This window comes from Alligator mississippiensis, chromosome 13 (genome assembly GCF_030867095.1).
Source record: "Alligator mississippiensis isolate rAllMis1 chromosome 13, rAllMis1, whole genome shotgun sequence".
Taxonomy (NCBI): domain Eukaryota; kingdom Metazoa; phylum Chordata; order Crocodylia; family Alligatoridae; genus Alligator; species Alligator mississippiensis.
In genome coordinates, this window is record NC_081836.1 from 8195541 (window position 1) to 8217188 (window position 21648).

The 21648-nt window shown below is 51.3% G+C and overlaps 1 protein-coding gene across 1 annotated transcript in view; it reads left to right on the plus strand.

Moving 5' to 3' along the window:
• Positions 1 to 6843: 6843 nt before the first annotated feature.
• ACAP3 (ArfGAP with coiled-coil, ankyrin repeat and PH domains 3) overlaps positions 6844 to 21648 on the plus strand; it is a 153070-nt gene continuing 138265 nt past the window's right edge. Inside the window, exon 1 of the mRNA XM_014610109.3 lies at positions 6844 to 7028. Coding sequence (XP_014465595.1) covers positions 6982 to 7028 — 47 coding nt within the window. The 5' untranslated portion in view covers positions 6844 to 6981. The remainder of the gene's footprint in view (positions 7029 to 21648) is intronic.

The following is a 21648-nucleotide window of genomic DNA, read 5'->3' on the forward strand; positions in this document are numbered from 1 at the left end:
TCCGCGTGACCTCACTGTCCCGCCGCCGCCGCCGCCGCCGCGCTGCAGCCATGGCGCGCGCGCGTGTGTGTGTGTGTGTGTGTGCGCGCGCGTGCACCCCCCGCACACGCACAGACTCACCGCGGTGTATCCACACACACACACCTGTGCACCCCCGCACACACACATGTACACACCGCAGTGTATCTACACACACACACATGTGTGCACCCTCCCCCACACACACGGACATACCGTGGTGTATCTACACACACACACGTGTGCACACCCCCATGTACACACACGGACACACCGCGGTATATCTACACATACACACGTGTGCACCCCCGCACACACACATGTACACACCGCAGTGTATCTACACACACACGTGTGTGCACCCCCCGCACACGCACAGACACACCGCGGTGTATCTACACACACACACGTGTGCACACCCCCATGTGTACACACAGACACACCGCAGTGTATCTACACACACACACGTGTGCACACCCCCGTGTACACACAGACACACCGCGGTGTATCTACACACACATGTGTGCACCCCCGCACACACACATACACGCCGCGGTGTACCTACACACACACGTGCGCACCCTCCACCCCCATATACACATGTACACACCACGGTGTATCTGCACACACACATGCACACCCCTCCCATGCACACACATATACACCATGGTGTATCTACACACACACGTGCGCACCCCCCACTCCCGTACACTCACACATGTACACCGCGGTGTATCTACACACACACGTGCACACACCCCCACCCCTGTATACACACACGTACACACCGTGGTGTATCTACACACGCACATGTGCACCCACCCCCGTATACACACACAGTGGTGTATCTACATACACGCATGCACACCCACCCCTGTATACACACATGTGCACACCATGGTGTATCTACACACACATGTGTGCACCTCCCCCGTATAGACATGTACACACCACAGTGTATCTACACTACACACACGTGCACCCCCCGTATGCACACACATGTGCGCACCCCCAGTATACACACACACACACAGCAGTGTACACACATACACACACCTGTGCACACATACACAACAGTATATATACACACATGTACACACACATGGCAGTGTACACATGTATACACAGCGGTATATATACACACATAGTACACACACAGCAGTATACAGACATACGCACAGCAGCGTATCTACACACATGTGCATAGTCCCCCAGCATACACACACACGGCAGTGTACACACACACAGCAGTATACATACACATGTGTACACCCATGCGCACACACGTACACACCCACTAATACACCTACCATGCACATATGTACACATACACCAGTATACACACACACACAAGTACACACACACCAACACACCCACCCACCAGTATTTATATGCACATATGTACACACACACTGGTGCACAGACATCAGTATCCACACAGGTGCCTATATGTACACACGCATATGCACACACCCCCCCCCGGTACACACACACGTATACCCTCAATATACACAGACATGCATATACATACACACATATCAGTATCCACACATGTGCCTATATGTACAGACACACCAGTATACACATGCAGATATCTACACATACAGCAGTATCCACACACACATGCATATATGTACACACACCCATATACACACACACACATATGTATACACACTAGGGCTGTGCAAAACTTTGGATCATGATTCAGATTCGGAGATGATTCAGACGATTTGGAGGCCGAGCCTACAAATCCGAATCAAATCGCGGGAAGCTTGAGGCTTTCCGAATTGATTCGGAGCTTCCAAATCGAATCGCTGGCATCCGAATCAGCTGAATTCGAACCCGAATCGAATAGTTCCCTATTTGCACAGGCCTAATACACACACATACATACACACACACACACACACGTATATGAACACACACGTGTACATGCACTGGTATACACACACATATGTACACATCCACAGGTATATAGACACACACCTTTCTGTACACACACCAGTATACGCACACGGACATACTCCTATGTATACACACACATTTACACACACACAACACAAACATATAACAAAAATATTCTTCTGCCTGGTTTTGCAGCCTGGACAGCTGTGGGGAGAGCAAGAGCGCAGAACAGACCGGAGACCCGTGGCGAACATAGGGAAACTGCCCAGACCTAGCGCGTGGCCCTCCGCAGCTGAGAAGCCTGCAAAAGCACAGTAAAAGAGCACAAAACACTGGGTACCATTCTCAAAAGCACCCAAGGGGCTGCCTTTGCTGCAGGCTCAGCCCATGGCAATAGCAATAGCCCCGGTGTCCACGCAGGACACTTGTGCCTGAGCTGACGTGTGCTTGGAACCAGGATTATCGCGATGGCAGTGACAGATCCTGGAGTCAGGCAGGGGGACATTTCCATAAAGCACTGAGGACACGGCAGACCCTTGGGGTGGAGAGTTCAGGGGTTGCTAACCTTTTGGGCTATCCTGCAGCTCCCCAGGCTTTCGTCCTACTGGCATCCTGCTCTGCTGCTGCTGGGGGCTATTTAGTTGGCAGCTATTTAGTTCCTTGCAGCTCACTCCATTCTGCTTCAACCCCTCACTTGTGCATGCCAAGAAAATGTCATGCTGGGAGGCTGCAACTGGGCCCCGGAGCAGTGTGCTCTGAGTACCCCAAGGAGCGTGACTTGGAGAGATGCAGAGGGAGCACCCTCAGGCACCCAACAGCCTGAACCCCTTTGGCTGCTGGTGGGACTCAGGCTCTGAAGTGCATACAACCCTTTGGACGATGGGTCCTGGCTCTCTGAATCACTGGCCTTGGGCGTAATATCTTCTAGATGCATGTGATTTTCAACCTGTGCCTCTCCCTTCTCTGTGTCCAGGGGGAGCAGCAGGATTACAGGATACCCTTTTCCATTTGGCCGTGGACCCTTCCACCCCATGGTTCCCTGACTCATGAAACCCACTAGAGCCCAAGGATAAAAAATAAACCAGGCTTTCACTATTCAGACCATAATTACGAGCATCCTGTGTCCATGGAACGTGCACCATGCAATCCCTTCTAATTAATGCAAAGGCATTCAGCATCTTGTTGCAGTTTAATATCTGTATGGGGATTTGCATAGATTAACATACTAGCAGATGCAAGCAGTACTGCAGCCTACACCCAGTCACATGGGAGTAGCATAAGAACTGCCTACATTTCTCGGGGCATCCTAACACCATATCCACACAACCACAAGCCAAGCCTCGGCTCATGCAGAAACCCCAAACCAGTGCTGGGCACCCAGGCAAGCAGAGGAAAAGGGACACCTTGCTGTGCCTATAATCCTTAACTCAGAGAACCCTAATTGATATTAGGCCGGAGTCCCTGTGTCTATTCAGTACTGCTCTCCTGTGAATGCCCTTGCATGTTTGGAATGGATTATCTTTTATTTTCAACAGTAATCGCTGCAAATAATCAGGGCAACGTCAGCGGGACACACAGCTGCTGTTTGATTGCATAAGTATGACGTTTAAAGTGATGTGGAAACAAAGGGTAGCCCACGGGACCAGCTCCAGCTTCTTCCTTTTGTCCCGTGCATAAGGGCACAGGAGTGGAAAATAGGACACTTGGGCTCTATCCCTGTCTCTGCAGCAGAGAGAGTATTGGAGGAAATCAAATCAATGTTCTGTACCTCGGTTCCCCTTTCCGCTAAATGGACGTAATGGCAGTGATCTGCCTTTGCAAATACAATAGCAAGAACTAGCTCTTGTCTCCCAAGGACCTCATGGCACTTTACAGCAGAGCTCAGCACCATTATCCATTATTGACAGGGAAACTGAGGCACACAGGGGCTCACCTAGGGTCGCCCAGTCGGTAAGAGAGCTAAGAACAGAACCAAATTCTCCTGAGTCCTGGGAATGTTCTGTCAACTAGGCCACACAGCTGCTTTGAGTCCTGCATGGAAAATTTCTGATAGACTTGGAAGCAGTGAATATTAGTTATTTTACTGGTAATTAGTGGTGTCATGAGAAGCCTGAGTTGGGGTTTTTCAACTTGTTTCAGCTGCAAAAGCGATTAATCCCCGTTAGGGCTAAATCAGGCCTGATCCAAGTCCCACATAAGTCAGAGAAGCATGTTGAAAAATAAGGCTCCCACCCTTCAAACACCAAAGCACAAGTGTAACTTTACCTCTGTGAGCACTCTTTTAGAAATATTACTTGCATGCAAGGAGTTGGCAGGATTGGACTCTCAGGGTACAACAGCTACTAGTATAGCCTTAAGTATGGCCACGGATTTTGGTGGAGCTAATCACAGGGACAAAGTAAGTAAGCATAAGACAAGCTTTGAAAAAGCAGGCTTTTTTCTGGTTTCAGAATCACTGGGTGCGTCTACACTAGACATTTACTGCCCAGTTGCTTAATTAGCTCCGCAATAAAATGTCAGCATCTACACAGGTGCTATTCGGTCCGAGCAAACCAATAAATGCTGCAGTAGGTTAGTACTGCTAGCTACAAGTATTAACCTACAGCAGAGTTATTTATTCATCTGTTTATTTTTGTAAAAATATATGTGTGTGTGTGTGTGTATAGGTTATATAGCAGGGGTTTAGGTTGTAGCCGTTTTGGTCTAAGGACATAGGCAGACAAGGTTCCTTGGGTGAATTTGATATCTTTTATTAGACCAACCCAAATGGTTGGAGAATAGTTAAGCAAGCTTTCAGGTTCAAAAACCCTTCGTTAGCCTGACGAAGGGTTTTTGAACCCGAAAGCTTGCTTAATAACTATTCTCCAACCATTTGGGTTGGTCTAATAAAAGATATCAAATTCACCCAAGGAACCTTGTCTGCCTATAGGTTATATATATATTTATAAACACACACACATATACATATATATGTATATATACACACACACACCTTCTAGTCACTCACTGATCATTGCCTCTTTAACCTCCCTATAGGAACTCATGCACCCATTACAATATACACACCTGCAGAATGGCGTTCCTGCGCACTCGTCCACAAGGCATCATCTCCCTTAAACCCCTTGTCTCTTAGTCCTATAGCTAAATACGGGGTTCAAAACTCAGTTCATCCACTGTCACTTCCGCTGGAGGACCCGCTGCTGCTGTCAATTTCTGGTAGTAGGACTGGAGTTTGCTCAAAATGAGACCTTTTATTAGACCCACAAGGACTTTGCAAAAAAAAAAATCTCTTTTTCTTTAAACCTTTTTTTCTTTAACCTACTGCAGCATTTATATGCTTGCTTGGACCTCATAGTGCCCATGCAGAGAATTTTTTTTTGCAATGTCCTAGTTCAGGGGTCACCAACCCCTGGCACGTGTGTCAAGCATGGCACACAAGGCCATTTTAATTGGCACACCACCACCAGCCTGGGCTCTAAGCAACTGCTGCCAGCCACAGAGCTCGGGCTGCTCCCAGCAGGCGGCTGGGAGGCTGCAAGCCCTGCTGCAAGCAGACCAGGCTCTGCGGGCCGTCTGCAACAAGGAGGCTGCACAGAGCTGCTCCGGGCTCCGGCATGTCAGCACTCCAGCACCTTCCAAGGTAGACATTGTGGGGTTTTTCAGCACTCCGGCCAAAAAACGTTGCCTACCCTTGTCCTAGTTGGTCTAGTACAGTGTTTCCCAACTGGTGTGCCATGGCACAAAAGTGTGTCCTCAGAAACAAACAGGGTTCCCCAACCCGTGTGCCCAACCGGTTGTGCCGTGGCACACCAGTGTTTCCCAGCTGGTGTGCCGTGGCACAAAAGTGTGTCCTCAGAAATGAACAGGGTTCCCCAACCAGTATGCCCAACCGGTTGTGCCGCGGCACACCAGTGTTTCCCAACCAGTGAGCCGTGGTACAAAAGTGTGCCCTCAGAAATGAACAGGGTTCCCCAACGAGTATGCCCAACCGGTTGTGCCAAGGCATATCAATGTTTCCCAACCTGTGTGCCGCAGCACACCAATGTTTCCCAACCAGTGTGCTGTGGTACAAAAGTGTGCCCTCAGAAATGAACAGGGTTCCCCAACCGGTGTGCCGTGGCACACCAGTGTTTCCCAACCAATGTGCTGTGGTACAAAAGTGTGCCCTCAGAAATGAACAGGGTTCCCCAACCGGTGTGCCCAACTGGTGTGCTGTGGCACAAAAGTGTGCCCCCAGAAATGAACAGGGTTCCCCAACGAGTATGCCCAACCGGTTGTGCCAAGGCATATCAATGTTTCCCAACCAGTGTGCTGTGGTACAAAAGTGTGCCCTCAGAAATGAACAGGGTTCCCCAACCGGTGTGCCGTGGCACATCCATGTTTCCCAAACGGTGTGCCGTGGTACAAAAGTGTGCCCTCAGAAATGAACAGGGCTCCCCAACCAGTGTGCCCAACCGGTTGTGCACACCAGTCCTTCCCAAGCAGTGTGCTGTGGCACAAAAGTGTGCCCTCAGAAATGAACAGAGTTCCCCAACCAGTTGTGCACACCAGTGCTTCCCAACCGGTGTGCTGTGGCACAAAAGTGTGCCCCCAGAAATGAACAGGTTCCCCACCCGGTGTGCCACGCACAGCGGTGCTTCCCAAACAGCCGGCGAGCCCTCAGAAGCGCGCAGGGCTGGCGCTGCAATGGGGCCGAGGCGGGGGCATGCCCCCCACGCTGATGAATGCCGGGGGCACAGCTCGGGCACCAGCTCTCATTTGTGACCCGCGGGCGCTCGCGGTTTGCGGCTGTCCCCGCTCCGTGCGGCCGGTGGTGCGGGGCGGGATACGCGGCGTGCCGGAGGCTGGCAGACGGGAGGCGGCGCGGGGCTGCGGGGGAGGAGCGCGGCGCGGCGCGGCGCGGCGCGCGGGGCTGGGCGAGGCTGGGCGGCCGTGACAGCGCAGCGCCCGGCCGGCCGGCAGTGACAGCCGAGCCCGGGCGGCGGAGCAGGGGCCGGACCGCGCTGCCCGGGGCCGGGCGGGACATGCGCTTGCCCCCCGCGCTGCACAGCCGCCACCATGACCGTGGACTTCGAGGAGTGCATCAAGGACTCGCCCCGATTCCGGTACGGCCGGGGGAGGCAGGGCCAGCACAAAGGAGAGCCGGCGGGGCTGGGGGATGCGCCCCTTTGCAGGCCTGGCAAGGTCATTTGCTCCGGGGGGTGCAGGGGCTGCTCCCAGCCACAGACCACAGCTGCGGGATGGGGGAGCGCTGCGGGAGGGGGCTGGCTGGTCCAGGAGCCGCCTGGGCTGCGCGGCTTGTCCGGGGTCGTGTCAGATGGAAAGGCAAAGAGTGCCCCCAGCTCTGCACTTAATACTGCAGGGAAGTTCGGTGTCCTCGGGGGGGCACAAACCGGCACGGCTCGTGGGGAGCGAGGCCGACTGACCCCCACTTGGGAGCCAGGGAAAGGCTGCTACCGAGCCACAGGTCGGCGTGCCCCGAGTACCCCAAGGAGTGCGACTTGGGGAGATGCAGAGGGAGCACCCGAACCCCTTTGGCTGCCGGTGGGATTCAGGCTCTGAAGCCCATCCGTCCTTTCCCCCCAGCAGTCTGTGAGGGAAGCCCGGCTCTCAGAACAAAAGCCTGCACGCGCCTCCTATTGTCACTATAGCAGGGTGCTGGACAGACGTGGCAGGCTAGACCGACTGATGCTCCACTGCCCGAGAGGCTGGCTGGGAAGTTGTATGGGCAGGAAGGAAGGTGAAGCTGCCAACCTTGTAACAGAAAGACCAGCCTCTCCATGGCTAACAGCTGCCTGCTGCTCCTTGCAGTGCGGTTCGGCGATGACAGAAGCAACGAGAAACAATAGACTGCAGAAGCCGGGTGGGTGGGACACCCGTGCGAGCCTGCGAGCGGAAAGGATCGCAGGGTGCTCGCAGAGACTGTCCCTCTGGTTGATTCCCCTGCCACAGCTTTGCCTTTCCTGAATGATTTCCCTTTAAGTGCATTTAAAAATAACTCAGATTCAGGCGGGTGGTGGCGGCAGGCCAGTGCTGTGGCAGCCCAGCCCACGCGCGGGGTTCTTGTTCTGCCGCTGGAAGTTACATGGCTCCTTGTACAAGCATCTGTCTGAGCGGGCGCACGTGTTTTGTCTCTGCCCATCTGAATTTGCGTCTGTCTGCCAGTGCGTCTCTCACAAAGGTTTTTCTATTCCGGTTTCTGCTTTGAATGTAGCTGAGGATTTAGACCCAATCCTCGCTGGTTGTAAACCCTATTGCTAAAGTGCAGTGCACAAAAACAAGGACCAGGCAAGAGAGGGCCAGTCTTGCGCGCTCTTCTAGTGGCATTTGAATCACAGGAGTTTGTCCAGGGGGGAAAAGTCGGGAGCACAAAAAGCTGTTGCAGGATGCCGGCTGCCCATTGAGTTGACCTAGCATCAGACAATTAGCCCCGTCAGACGTGTTACTATCATTGTGCTGCTGAGCCTCTGAAGTGCTCCATGGCACCGCTCCAGGACAATGACTTCACTGGACAGATGTCTTGTGCCACATGGCCGTGACCCTGTCCAGAGTGACGTCAAAATTGAAGGATCTGTTTATTTATTTATTTTGCGTTTGGCGCGTGTGGGCTTCGGGCCAGGCTCTCTGCATGCGGGCACTGTCCTCTGCTCTGTCTCCTCCATCCGTGCAAGAAAAACAGCTCGCAGAATACCCGGCTGGACCTTTTTCAAGAGCCAGTCATTTAAGCCTGGAATTATGAAGTATGTTCCCAAATGGCCGGATACAGTCCGCCTGTTGCAGTGAGAAGGAGAGATTACGATAGAGAAGGCAGCTGGTATACATCTAGAGGGGAACATCAGGGGAAGTGACTGGTGTGAACCGCTGGATGCACTGAGTGAAGAGCAGTGACACGTTCAGGCTTGGGGCAATACAAAATGAGCTGTACTGTCCCAAATTGAATTCATGTTCTCCTCTTCTCCCTACAGTTTTCCTCCTTCCCCACCCATTCGGTTACAGTTGTGGGCACCATACATGCAAGAAAAGTCCTTGCCTTAAAACTCCCATGGCCTAAACAGACAAGATGTAGAAGAAAGGGAGTGTTATCACCCCTATGTTGGAGATGGGGAAACCGAGGCACTGAGATTGAGTATTTTGCCCACATAGGAATTTAGTCCACGTTACCTGCCCCCAACCCAGAGCCAAAAGACATTGCCTTCCTTTCCTATGGCACCCGCTCTGTGCTATCACAGCAACCCAGTCATTGTATAACCATCAGTGGTTTTCTGCCCCCAGGTATTTGATCACTCAGCAATGATCCCTAAATTGCACCTAGATAACCAGATTGGGTTTTGATTGTTGTATACGGGAGGAAAAAATCTGCTATGTGAAAGATCAGGGTATGCATAAACACACCCTCCTTAGGAGGCATCCTGTAGTAAAGCTACCGGTAAAATGAGGGTAATCTGCATTTGCAATCAAATCTAATTACACCTCACAGTGCTTGGTGCCAGCAAAACTCAGTCCTTTCACTTCCTGCCTCCTGCTTTATAGAGACCAGCCCCTAGGAAGAAAACCACACTTTTATTTTTGCTTTTACTACTTAAATAAGCACAGGCCTAGAGATTGGCAGGTAAACTCTGTTGCTCCTTTGCACCGTGTGGAGACATGCACAATCCCAGTTCCCGTAAACAAACGTAATTACCTGGAAAGACCAGTTTTCAGTGGCATTTGCATGTAATCCCCAATAGATGCTCACGGTTTCATCTGTCTGGCTCGCAGAGCCTTTTGTGTAGCTAATCCCGCGGCCCAGGAGGCGCAGGGAGGGAGTTGTGACTCGGCACAGTTGATGATGGCAGCGGAAAAGGGCCTGCACTGAAGGGCCCCAAACCACTCTCCTCTCTGCAGGTTCGCACAGCAACTGAGTCAGACAAGCGACCCACTCTAAATTGGCGCCGTGCCAGCCTGGAGGCTCGCACCCAGTCCCTATTCAGTCTTGGCTCAGGCAACACTTACATTGAAGTCACTGCGTTTGGCACTAGGGGCCACATCCTATAGCCCTTATTCATATAAAGCACAGAGATCAATTCCGTGTCCTTTCTTATGGGTGGGGGGGCAGGCAAAGTATGGCCTTAATGTGCTGCGACCCCTAGAAAACTTGTAAAACCCATGTGAAAGAGAGGATCAGGGAAAGGAATAGCCAGAAAGCTTCCTGCTGGAGATCCCTACCACCAGGCAAGGGTTTGCCAGGCACAAAATGCCGCTGACAAGGAACCTCTCCCGGCTGTATTTATTCTAGATGTCTACCCCAGTGCCCTCTGCCATCCCTTCATCTCTACACCCATCCAGTCCTCAGCCAGCAGCAGTGCCTGGGGGCAAGGAGGAGAGGGCAGGAAGAGAAACATGTTGAGCCTCTTCTGGCAGAGGAGGTCTAAGCCTTACATGCCACATGCAAAGATCTGCGATGCCTTTCTTCATCACCCCAATGCTTGGCCATCCCTCAGGCACTCGCGAACCAACATCCTGCTCCGAGCAGGGCTGTCATCAGGCAGGGATACGGAGGCACAAGCAAAAGATTTTTGTTTTGGCGGCACATAACATTATCTGCACGCTGCTGCTTCCTTACAAAAGAAATCAGATGCATCACCCCAGCTCCGCGCAGTAGGCAAGAGACAAGCCATCAATTCCCAAGGGTTAGCACAAAAGTACGTGTTTGTAAATTCTCTTCCACCGCATATTAGCCTGTTCTATAAAAGGAAGAGTTCAGCTAATCAATAAGATGCTGTCAGTTATGTAAGGAGCTTTCCAAATGTGCTGAGCATTTGAAGCTCCCCCCATAATAAACACAGGCAGACTGAGAAAAAATCTGCTGGCTGGTTTCCTTTATAAAGCCAAACCGCTGCACGCTGACCTTGCTTAATCTGGTTACTTCCTTAATGAAACAGAGACGGTTTAACTGGTGTAACCAGTTTAAATGAATTTGCACTAGGAGCTTGCATTGGTAACTGATTGCCTGTCTGCACACAGAGCTGTAGTGATATAAGATGTGATTTTTCAACCAGTTTAGTTAAACTTCCACCAAACCCGCCCCCCCACAAAAAACTCAACCCTGCCAGTGCTTGTAAACTTGGATTCAACCCAAATATGCTGGTTTAGTTTACATCAGTGAGGAATGGGTTGAAGCTAAACCAAACCAAGAGTGGCCTCCTAGGGACATCCACTTATTTCTCTAAAGCAGGGTAAATGTGGGTGTAGATCCGCAGTGGATTTCGTTACACCTGTGCACTGTTTGCTACATATGTAGGCAAGTCGCTTGATCCTTCGGTGAGCTTGTGCTCACATAGAGCCACCCACGTAGGACTCGCTGCAGAATCAGAGCCTGCACTGTAAAGTTACCATTATAGGCTGGCAAAATGGTGTGATGCCATTGAAACTAATCTGACGGTTTTATTGTATCTAATCTGTATTTCATCTCTCCACCATTGCATTGACATCCTAATCCCAGTAGCAGACAGATGTACAAAAAGAAGCAAAGGTCTCATCTTGTAGCTGCATCTTGTGCTGAACTTTGAGCAGAAGCAATTACAGTCTAAAAGTACCACAGCATAGCAGCTACAGAGAGCATCTCTCCCTCCACTCCTCACCTCTCCCCTTCGCCTCTTCCCTGCCCCCACGCACTCAGGGGACTCAGTCTTTCCTTCTTCAGCAATGAGGCTAAAACGCAGACCGGCTGAGCAGACTCAGATTGTGTCTGAGCAGATTCAGATCAGATGGCATTCAATGCAAACAGCCTGTATTTCAGACCCAGAGACTGCTGGTTGTGTGCCCTGGCTGATCTCAACATGTGGGACAGGGTGCAAAGGGAGGTGGGTCTCTAAAGCAGCCAGAACCCAAACCCTGCAGGTGAGGCCAATACCAGGAATTTCCATTGCTAAAATATCCGAGTCAGTGCCCCCCATCTATTCAACCAAGGAAGTGGGGCATTTTGCACGGGATTAAGTTTCTTCCATGTTAGGAGTGTCCTTTCCAAATAGGTAGAGCAATTTCTTGCGTAGCAAAGCACTCTGAATGCTGAGCAAACGACGCATGGATCTGGAGTGTCCAATGCGACCTGAGCCGCGTTTTGGGTAGGCAGGTAGTGCTAGGTTAGTCGCCTAGTCACCTGACTCTGTGGGAGGCCGAAAGTAGCCCTTCTCCATCTGATGCAGACACATGGCGTGACTCGTCTTCACCCTGGAGGCACTTGTGTGCAGTCATGGAGAAAATACAGCGACTGCTCTGGGTTCTGAAATCCTTTTGCAACGTAATGGAAAATCTTGGGCTTCTGCCTATGCAGCAGTTCTTGTTGCTGTCCCCCTGAACGACAGGTTATAGGAGAGATTCTGCTGCTAGTTCAGTGTGCATGCCACTCAAGCAGGATTTGGCCCTGTGGTGTATAAGGAAGAATGGACCAATGTTTATGGCACTAGCTGGGGGACTTGGGAGAGATCCCTGGGTTCAATTCCTTGCTCCATCGCAGGCTTCCTGTGCAACTGTTTGGGTAACTTAATATCTCTGCATCCCGAACTCACATCCATATAGCGGTGATAAGCCCTCGTTATCATGTTGAGGCATGAGGATAAATACGCTGAAGCTCAGGAAATGCAGAAATAGGGGTGGGGACTCATGAGTCCGCTAGACAATATGCATGGCTTGGGGTTTGCAGAGCCTTACTGGAGCCCAAATGTCCGTGGTGTGATGCAGGGATTTCTGATGATGCTCTGGTGGGTCAGGCCTTTGCTGCACCTTTGTGGTGCACTTCAGCAACCTCATGGCTCAGAGCCCTGGGGTTTTCTGTGACAGTGTGATCAACAAGTCAGTCAGATGAGCTTGAGTCATAATTCAGCCCCCGCTCTGGTCTTTACTGGGATGTGGGGGATCTGGATCCAGGAGGAAGGTCTGGCTCCATCTCTGCTGGAAATGGAGCTTTCCGCCTCCACAAACCATCCTTTATGGCAACTGCAGTTTGCGCTTGTTGTGTGATGCACTGCCCATCATTGTGAGCAGCAGCGCCCTGGGATCTCCTCTCGTTACAACTTTGCTGCTCTCATGTCAGGTAAGTCATACTCAGAGTAGATCACACAAGGATCCTCATACGATAGTTGCTTTTTTCCCCCCATGGAGATGCCATAGAAAGTAGCGCAGGGAAGTAGAAATGTATTCAAATTCAAGTTCACTGTCCACAAAATCCCCATGTACACCTTGCAATGCAATTTTAAAGAGCCAAGGTCCCTCAAGCCTTCATTTCTGTGGGCCAGATCCAGAAGGTCCTTATTTAGTGTTACTCGGGCAGAATCCCACCGATGTCAAGGTAAGGACTGGGTGCAAATTGAGCACTGAGGTCTGGACCTGCGGTATCAATGAAGTCGCTCTCTGGGTTCCCAGGGCTTGCAGGCTTCGTGGTTTGAAGCACAGGGCGCCTTACTTCTCTCATCGGAGAGCCAGAGTACTTGGCTTGCAATCCTAATAACATCTTGGTAACAGCCTTGTGTGTAACACACAGAATCTGATGTGAATATGGACTAGATGCAAAGCATGACCTGGATGTAATTTTTGGGTGTGGCTGCCAGATCTGCTTGTTAGCTAGCCCTGGGTTGTTTTGCTTGTGATAGCTGTTCCTCTCCATTATATCCTTCTGCCGGACGGGATAAGCATGGGTATGTAGTGAGTGAAGACACGGTCTCTTGTGTCAAAGATCTTTTTCCAGAAGATTTTCCTTTCCTGCCTTTCCCACTGGACGGCATAATGTAAATGCAAGGAGAAGGCTGTGCAGCGTGAATGATTTCACAGGAGAAGGTTTTGCAGAGTGCAACCTCTGGCTAGTGCAGGCTGAGGGTGTGAGCCTGGCTTGCTTCCCTTGGAAGCCTCCCAGAGTGTGACAGCATTGGGAACAGTGGACTGTGTTTTATGGGATGGCTGAAAGCCACTCTGAAAGCCCAGATTAGGGAACGAGCTCTTTTGCTGGTAGCCAAGCCAGCTTTCTCACTGCCGCAAGGAAACAGAAGAAGGTTGCCTATTTGACAACAGAGAATGGTAAAAGTGGAAAAAAGAAAAGCGGTAAAACTGGAGCCAATCAGTGTAATCAGACTCGGGGGTGATGGGGTTGGGAGGCTCTGGAGCTAGCTTATCTCTGCCACCAAAACCACATGTGTGCCTTAGCGATGCCTCCTTGGAGGCTGCTGCATGGCTTGATAATTGCGTTTGACTCGCTGCCTCGGCGCCGCGCGGAGGCTCCAAGTTGCAGTCTCCTTCCCTTGGAGGGCTGAGGAAGGCCAAGTGCGTGCAGAAAGAAACAGCTCAATGAAACTTTATTGTGCAGAACATCACTCCTGCCCATACTGGGCCTGTTCCTGCTCCCAGTGAAATCAGCACTCTTTTATCGCCCTGTAAGGCTTTACCCAAACTTAATGACACCGGTGAGCGAGCTCCACATGTCCACTGCTGTTGTTCCTCATAGCGACGTAACTCAGGTATATCTTCACAGCAGCTGGTAGAGAAGCCCCAGAAATTGCTTGTTGTATGGTACAGAAAACAAAGATACTGAACGGTAGAGGACCATTTTGTCTTGCGGGTCCAGCAGAAAACTGGGAGGCGGGATGCCGGGTACCACTGAAGCACTACATGACCTTGCCCTTCATCTCCTCGTGCTTTGGTTTCTGCAGTTATCAGAGAGGTATCGTAATACTCAATCTGTCTCAATGATACACGCAGCAATATGTGCCAGTATGGAGCGCCCCAGCATCGTCTGACATATTATTCATTTTTTTAATTCTGTTGTTACCCAGGAAATGACAGCATTTCACCACGAGGCAGTCAATAGGAGGAGGACAAGGGAAGGATGAGGAGGAGGAGGGGAGAGAGTTGGAAAAGAGAAGGGGCCAGGAGATGCAGAGAGGCCGCTCCAGACACCGGCCCCTGAGATGGGTCTTGGCTCCATGGGTCTGGGCAAGGAGCTGTCCCTGTGTGTTACTTCTAGCAGAGGCATCTTGGAGACAGGAAGGTGATGCAGACGGCTGGCGTCGTGCTGCTTTTGCTGTCTCGATGGCATCGTTAAGGGCTGCTCCCCGGCCCTGCTGGGGACAAGGAATGGAACGGCGTAGTGGAGAATGCTTGGCCCCGAGTAGCTTGGACTTAGTGGCTGGCGGCTCTCCACTAACCCGCAGCCAGACAGCCCGGAGATGGAGCTCGCTGCACGTTCCCAGCGTAACCAGTGACGTAGCTGCTATTAATCTGGCATCCTTATGCAGCTTTGTGCTGTCAACAAGGCAGTTTGGCTTGCATTAAGAGTCTCAGGGCCTGGAGCAAAGCACTGTCTTCTCTGCAAGCACTCTTCCCCTCGGGCCATTTCCTTCTCCCCAAAGGAGCATGAATCCCTGACAGTAGCAGCAACTGCTTTACGTATCAGCTTCACAGAGGCTGGGCAGATTAGCTGGGGAGCAACGTAAGCGAGCTGAGGGCTGTCCACAAGAGTTACCCAGTGAGCCTCGGTCCACCTTGTAAAGGTCCAGAGCTGTAATGAGACTGTAGGTTTACAATGTGGGCTAGCAGGGTAGCAGACAGACTCAGGAGGAGGACAGGGCATGCACGCCAGGTCATTGGCACAGACAGACCAAGAGCTGCAAGTTGGAGCCATGAGCTGAATCATGAGGCTCCGAGGTGCCGAAGGACAGTGTTGGCTCTGGCAGGCCTGCAGTGCTCTGTTCTCCAGGGTCCCTGTGGCTGGGACCAGCGCCAGGGGACATGAGGCACATGGTCCATTTCCCAAGCTGGGTGCAGGCAGCGTCTCCCTGTGCCGTGCCTGCTTTGCTCTTGCTGCCAGTCCGTCTCGCACGCCCAGCCCTCTGCATGCTCCATCCTTCCTTTCCATTCACTTGCATCTGGCTGCTGCCTCAAAACCAGTGCAAATTTTTGCTTGTTTTGCCTGGAAGCCTCCCCGAGACATGCCTGTCTCTTTAAACCTGGTTTTGTAACTCTGAGAGAATTTCACCTGCTTTCCTGTTCTCATGCAGAAGAAAAAGCCAGGAGAGCCATTTGGTTTTGGGCTCTCAGGCAACTGGCTTTGCTGAGAGCATAAGCCAGCAGCTGGCCTGAAAGACCTACCTCTTATTCCGTGGCTGGCTGGGCCAGGGCTGCTTATCCCAGACAAAGAAACAGGACTTTGGAAACATGATGGAGATGTGAAAGCAGGGAAAGCAATGTGCAGGGCTTTCAAAGAAGAGGCAGAGATCTTTCTTTGGGGTGAGGAGTGTTTGCTTCTAGGCTGCTTGCCCTCTGCTTCCTCAGGGCTTTGATCAGAGGCCCTTGACATCCTAGCTACTATTCTGGAGCTGTTTGTTGTTTGCTTGGGCACTCTGCACTTTATGTCATTTCTTTGCCTTGCTGTTTGCTTTTTGCAAGGTTTGTTGGGTTTTTTTAGGGAAAAAAATTGGCTGAGAAAAGCTGTTCTTCTTGCTTGACCCCTGCTCTTTGCTTGTGTGTTATAACCCTGCCTGCTTGTAAGTGAGAGCAGAATCCAGTCCTTTCCAACCTGTGTGACAGGCAGTTCCAGATGCTGGAAGACATGCAACGGTGCCAGCATAATGGACACAGGCCTTGGCTGGTCCACCTTTCAGCCTTCACTTCAGAGCATGGTGGAGCCTGCTCTGGTCAAGACTAGGGAGCTTACATGGGTCCAAGCTCATTTCTCCACTGTCTTGGACTTGCAAAGCTCCATGGCAGGTCAGAGCCCAAAACAGCAAATCACAGAATCATCATAGAAAATTTGGGTTGGGAGGGACCTCGGGAGGTCACATCAAGTCCAACCTCCTGCTCAAAGCAGGACCTTCCCCAACTAGATCACCCAGTCAAGGCTTTGTCTAGCTGGGTCTTAAAAACCTCCAAGGATGGAGATGCCACCACCTCTCTAGGTAACCTGTTCCACTATTTTCCTACCCTCCTAATGAGAAGATTCATCGTAATATCTAACCTAAATTTCCCTTCATGCAACTTAAATTGGGGAGCTCCGGACACTGTGTCCAGCCCAGAGGGAGGGAGTCCAAGTGGTCATGCTTTGCCACAGGCCTGAGGAGGGCAAGAGTGCAGGGCAAGGCTGGAGTGGGGTTGTGGACCCCTCCCCAGAGTTGTGCAGGAGTGGCCATATCCATAGGGCATTGCAGCCGGCTTCCCTGTGTCTAGGCCCCTGTTGGATGGAGCTGTTCCTCCAGCTCAGGGGACATCCATGGAGCTCGCAAGGGGAGTGACTGCAGCTCTCAGAGACGAGGCGGGCGGGAGCAGTCTCCTTCCACCCCTGTGCACCCAGTCCCAGCTGTAGGCCAGCTTGGCTCTGGGCCCAGAAGGGGCTGTCCGCAAGAGCAGTCACACAGCCCGTCACTGCTGGCTGCGTACCGGCACTGAGGAAGCACTGGATGAGTGTCTCACCCCGTGTAATGTGAGCCGCTGCAGAAAGGGAAAAAACCCCTCAAACCGCTGCTGTTCCTATTAGCATGGAGTGGGAGAGGGGAACGAACACCTCCGCCTTTGCTTTGCTTTCCGCAGGCACACAACGAAGTCTGTACTCAGATCAAGCACCCCGAGGCTTAGCCCCATATTTCCGTTGCATGCAGAAAATAAATATAGCCCTGTGGTTTTGCACGGGCTGCAGGCTGGTGCCTGCCTGCCCTTTCACTGCAGCCCCGAAGCACCACAAATGAGCCCAGGCAGGAGGGACAGGGCAGAGACTAGGTAGGACTGCAGCGACACAGGGCTGGGGAGCAGCCACTGAACCTCACACGTTGCGGCAGGAACCCACCGCTCCTCTGAGCTGCTGCCCTGAAAAGGAGGAAATGAGGCAGGATAATTGTTTCAGCACAGAGTCCTCCCGGCAAAGCTGCTTGGTTAGCAGGGGCCAAGCTCTGACTTACTGGGCAGCCTTTGTTTTAAAGTGGTGCAAATTCCCTTTCATCTTTGCCGTCTCCTCCAGCTTCTGGTTTCAGGGTGGAAGGACTTCTGCTGAGAGACTCCCACCGGCTTCATTGCAAGAAGGGAAAGGACCAGGGGACAGCGGCTCGTGGTTCAGAGAGTTTCACAGTGCTACGTATGACGTGCATTGTGCTAGCCACACCGGCCGGCCGGGGAGCTCCTGTTCTCCGCTTCCCAGAAACCAGCAGCCCCATACGTACCCCTGTTGTTTGAGGAGAGAGTCCAGAGGCTGAGGGTACGGCAGAAAATGTGCTGAATTTCCCTGCCATAGCTCTAGTTTGAACATCACTGGAGGGTGGTGTAGGGAGCAGCTCTCTATATGAGTCTGTACTCCAGGCCAAGACTCAGGGGAACCTTGCATGGGGGCATGAAGCAATGCACTAGGTATTCATCCTTCTGAGAGAGCCTCCTTGTAGGTCTGTATGCAGGGGTCCGAGTACAGGATCCCTTTCACAGAGTCCGGTTCCTTTTCAGCTGCAACAGATGCTATTCATGCCTACTCCCCGTCTGGCTTTCAGTCTGGGTCTGTTCTGTGGATAACCAGGAAATTTTGAGCAGTCAGTCTGACACTCTCAAGCAGTACTTAATTCACTAGGAAAAAAGATACACACGCCCCTTCTAACACTAGTCACTCCAGTGCAGTACTTTTAGCGGATGCTGTGTGGATGAAGAGGCAGAGAACAGCGAAAAAACCAAAGCTGGGATAATGCTGCATATTTTATTACAGTGGATTAAAGGAGCAATGTCAGAATTCATGGGTGGCACGTCCCAGGGAGGATGAATGCTAAATAAGCACAGAGTGGCACAGTATAAATAGATTATATAATATCAGAGAGTGAGATGATCCCCTCCCTGCGTCCACAGAGTCTGCTTCAACACACTACAGCTAGACTTCACAATTACCGTATCCTATATTAGAAGCTCCTGCTAGTGGGAACAGCATGTATGTGGGCACGCCAGAGACTGGCAATGCCAGCTGTGTGTTTGTGTGCACACACGTGTGCATCTATGTGACTATAACCGTGTGAGATGGTGGCCATCCCATCTGTGCATGCTTGTGTGTGTGGGTGTGAATGCACATACAGCACCCCCAGCTTTCATGTGTGCCCATCTGAAATTCAATTAAAGACAGGACATGCATATGCATATGCATGTATGAGTATACCTCGTCTGGCTGTGGACCTACATGCAGTATTTTGGACACTTCTTGTGTAGCGTATTTTTCAGTGCTCGGTATTAATGTCAGTAGAAGAGCAGATGTACTAGGATATATTGGCAGCGCTGCTTTCAGGGGTTAGCCACACAGTTTTTGCTGGCTAAATCTCTGAACAAACATCTAAAAATACATTTTGCTGCAAATCTCTACCTGCACACAGACTTCAAAGGGAAGTATTAAGATTATGTGCCCAGTATAATTTGACTCTGTGGACACATGCAGCTGCTAAGTGAATTCCTCTGCCTCGGGAACAGGGGTAAAACTGTATGTAGCTGTATCGGGACCTCTATATAGCCATGCACTGCACACTGATACCTGTTTGAACCCCCCCCCCCCCCCAGCCGTTCTTGCACTGTTGCAATGGAATAGCAATTACTTTAGCAGAAAACAGCTATGTAAGCCTGCCAATGTTGTCCTTTCTCCATTCCAGCACCAGCTGAACAGGCCTCTTTCCCACAGCTCAGGCTTTCTTCAACCACATAGCACCTCTTTGTCCTCTCTGTTAAACCCTCTCTTGGCAGGAAGTATGGATTTGTCCCTGCACTGACCCAGCCTGAGGATGTAGAAAACAGCCTCCGTGACAGTGCTGAGATAGCAGAAGCCTTCTCTCCCCACCCCCTTCTTTACCACTGATGTCCCCCTCTTCTTATACTAGCTGCACTTTGGGATTTAGATGGGGGTTTGATAGCTTATGAGGGACAGCAGAGAAGTTGAAAGGACGAAGAGGCAGCAGGCAAGCAGACATTCATGGAGAAACCTCTGCTTTACCTTTTGCAAGACTGTAATAAAGATGAGCCCACCAGAACCTAGGGCTTGGGAGTCTTGCAAAATCCATATGGTGAATGAGGACTGCTTTGGATGCTGTGAATCAAATCCAAAGAGGATGTCTCAAGCTATGTGCCAGTTCTCTGCTGGGGAGTGGGTGCGAGCCTGCTGGACTGTGAAATGTGCTGGGAGGACTCCAAGCACAGGTCTGCATGGTGGCGAGGTAGCCCTGCGCAGAGATCCCTAAGCTAGGTCCTGAACTAAAAGCTGCATAGCAGTATTCACAGGATGCCACATGCAGGCTGATTAGCCCTGCCTCTCCACTGCTGTACTCCTGGGTCAGGACTTAGCGTACCAAGAGATACCTCCGCGGTTGTGCCCAGCACTGCCTTGCACTGGGTACCCATACTCTGAGGTGGGGTAACGTGCATCAAGGAGGTTGGAGATCGGCTTCGTTTACAGTAGCAAAGTCTGGAAGAATTTGGCCTTTTCTCTCCATCCCCTGAAATATTACTAGCTATAATATTGCAATAAGACTTGGGGACCCCGACCGATATCAGAGTCCCATTGCACGAGGTGCCATCCAAGCACCCAGCGAGAGTCTGCGCTTTCCTCTGAAACTGAAAATCCACTGCTCTATTTACTTGTATTTATTTATTAGGTTTATGTCCCAAACCCATTTGAAGGTTCAGAAGGACAATCACTAGCATATGCTGCTTTCTGTAACGTGACTGGCAGTCTCACTTTCCCAGCCAATTTTTTTTCCTGGAGTGGGAGTTCCAGCTGCTGGGAACGTCTGAGAAGCAGAGGCAGGATCAAACAAGAAGTCGAAATGTATTGACTTCTTCTTTTGACGGTTTTGAGAACATCCCAAGAATGTGGAAAGTTAGATAATGGGGGCTGAAGTATTTAGTCGCTGCTTATCCCTGGAGCAGTAGTAATTGTGCCTGGGTGAGAATTTGGCTGAAGGGGATCATCCAGTTGCACTAATATTTAACAATAGTGTTATTTCATCGTCATCACTGAGCTCGGAAGAGCTGCCCCTTAGTAAGACCCATGTCATGGGTAGATGGGGTCACAAAGTCTTCACTGTACAGCTGGCCATTGGGAACAGATCTAATACCACGAGCCTATTGAAATGAATGGGAAGACTGCCACCAGACCCTTATGTGCTCACGGCACTACAGAAACCTGGAGATTTTCCTTCTGGATTACCAAGGCTAAAGTTACAACCGCACTCACTGTCCTGTAGATGCTTCCAGGCTATAAGAGGTCCACAATTACCTGGACCACACAGCCCTGTGCCCTGTTAACCCAAAGGGAGCAGTGAAAGGGAGACCTGAGAGGCCCCAAAGAACTGAAGGCTCTTCCCTTTTCTAATAGGAAAATGTTGCCCTATACCAGGGAACTGGAGCCACATTCCCATGCCATGTTGTATAAACCCAGCAGCACCCAGGCCCCTCGGCCAGTGCAACAGGGCAGTGTATCAGAGCACCGTGCATTGTTCATCCCGACTGGAGAAGAAAAGTACTGCCTGGAGTCTGGCCGGGGGAAGCGGGGAGGGATGGGAAACAGAGGTTGGGTTAAGAAAATAAATGAGGGAAGCAGCAGTAAAGCATCACGGTGGCTCTGGCCCACTGGAGATAGGAGCTGAGGAAACGCAGCTTGAAAAGGGCCAGGACCTCTCTCCCCTCCTCGGGGAGTGACGTCCTGAGTTCAGCAGCTCCTGGCCTCTCAGCACCTGCCAACAAGAGGGGGCTCTTCTGAGCTGG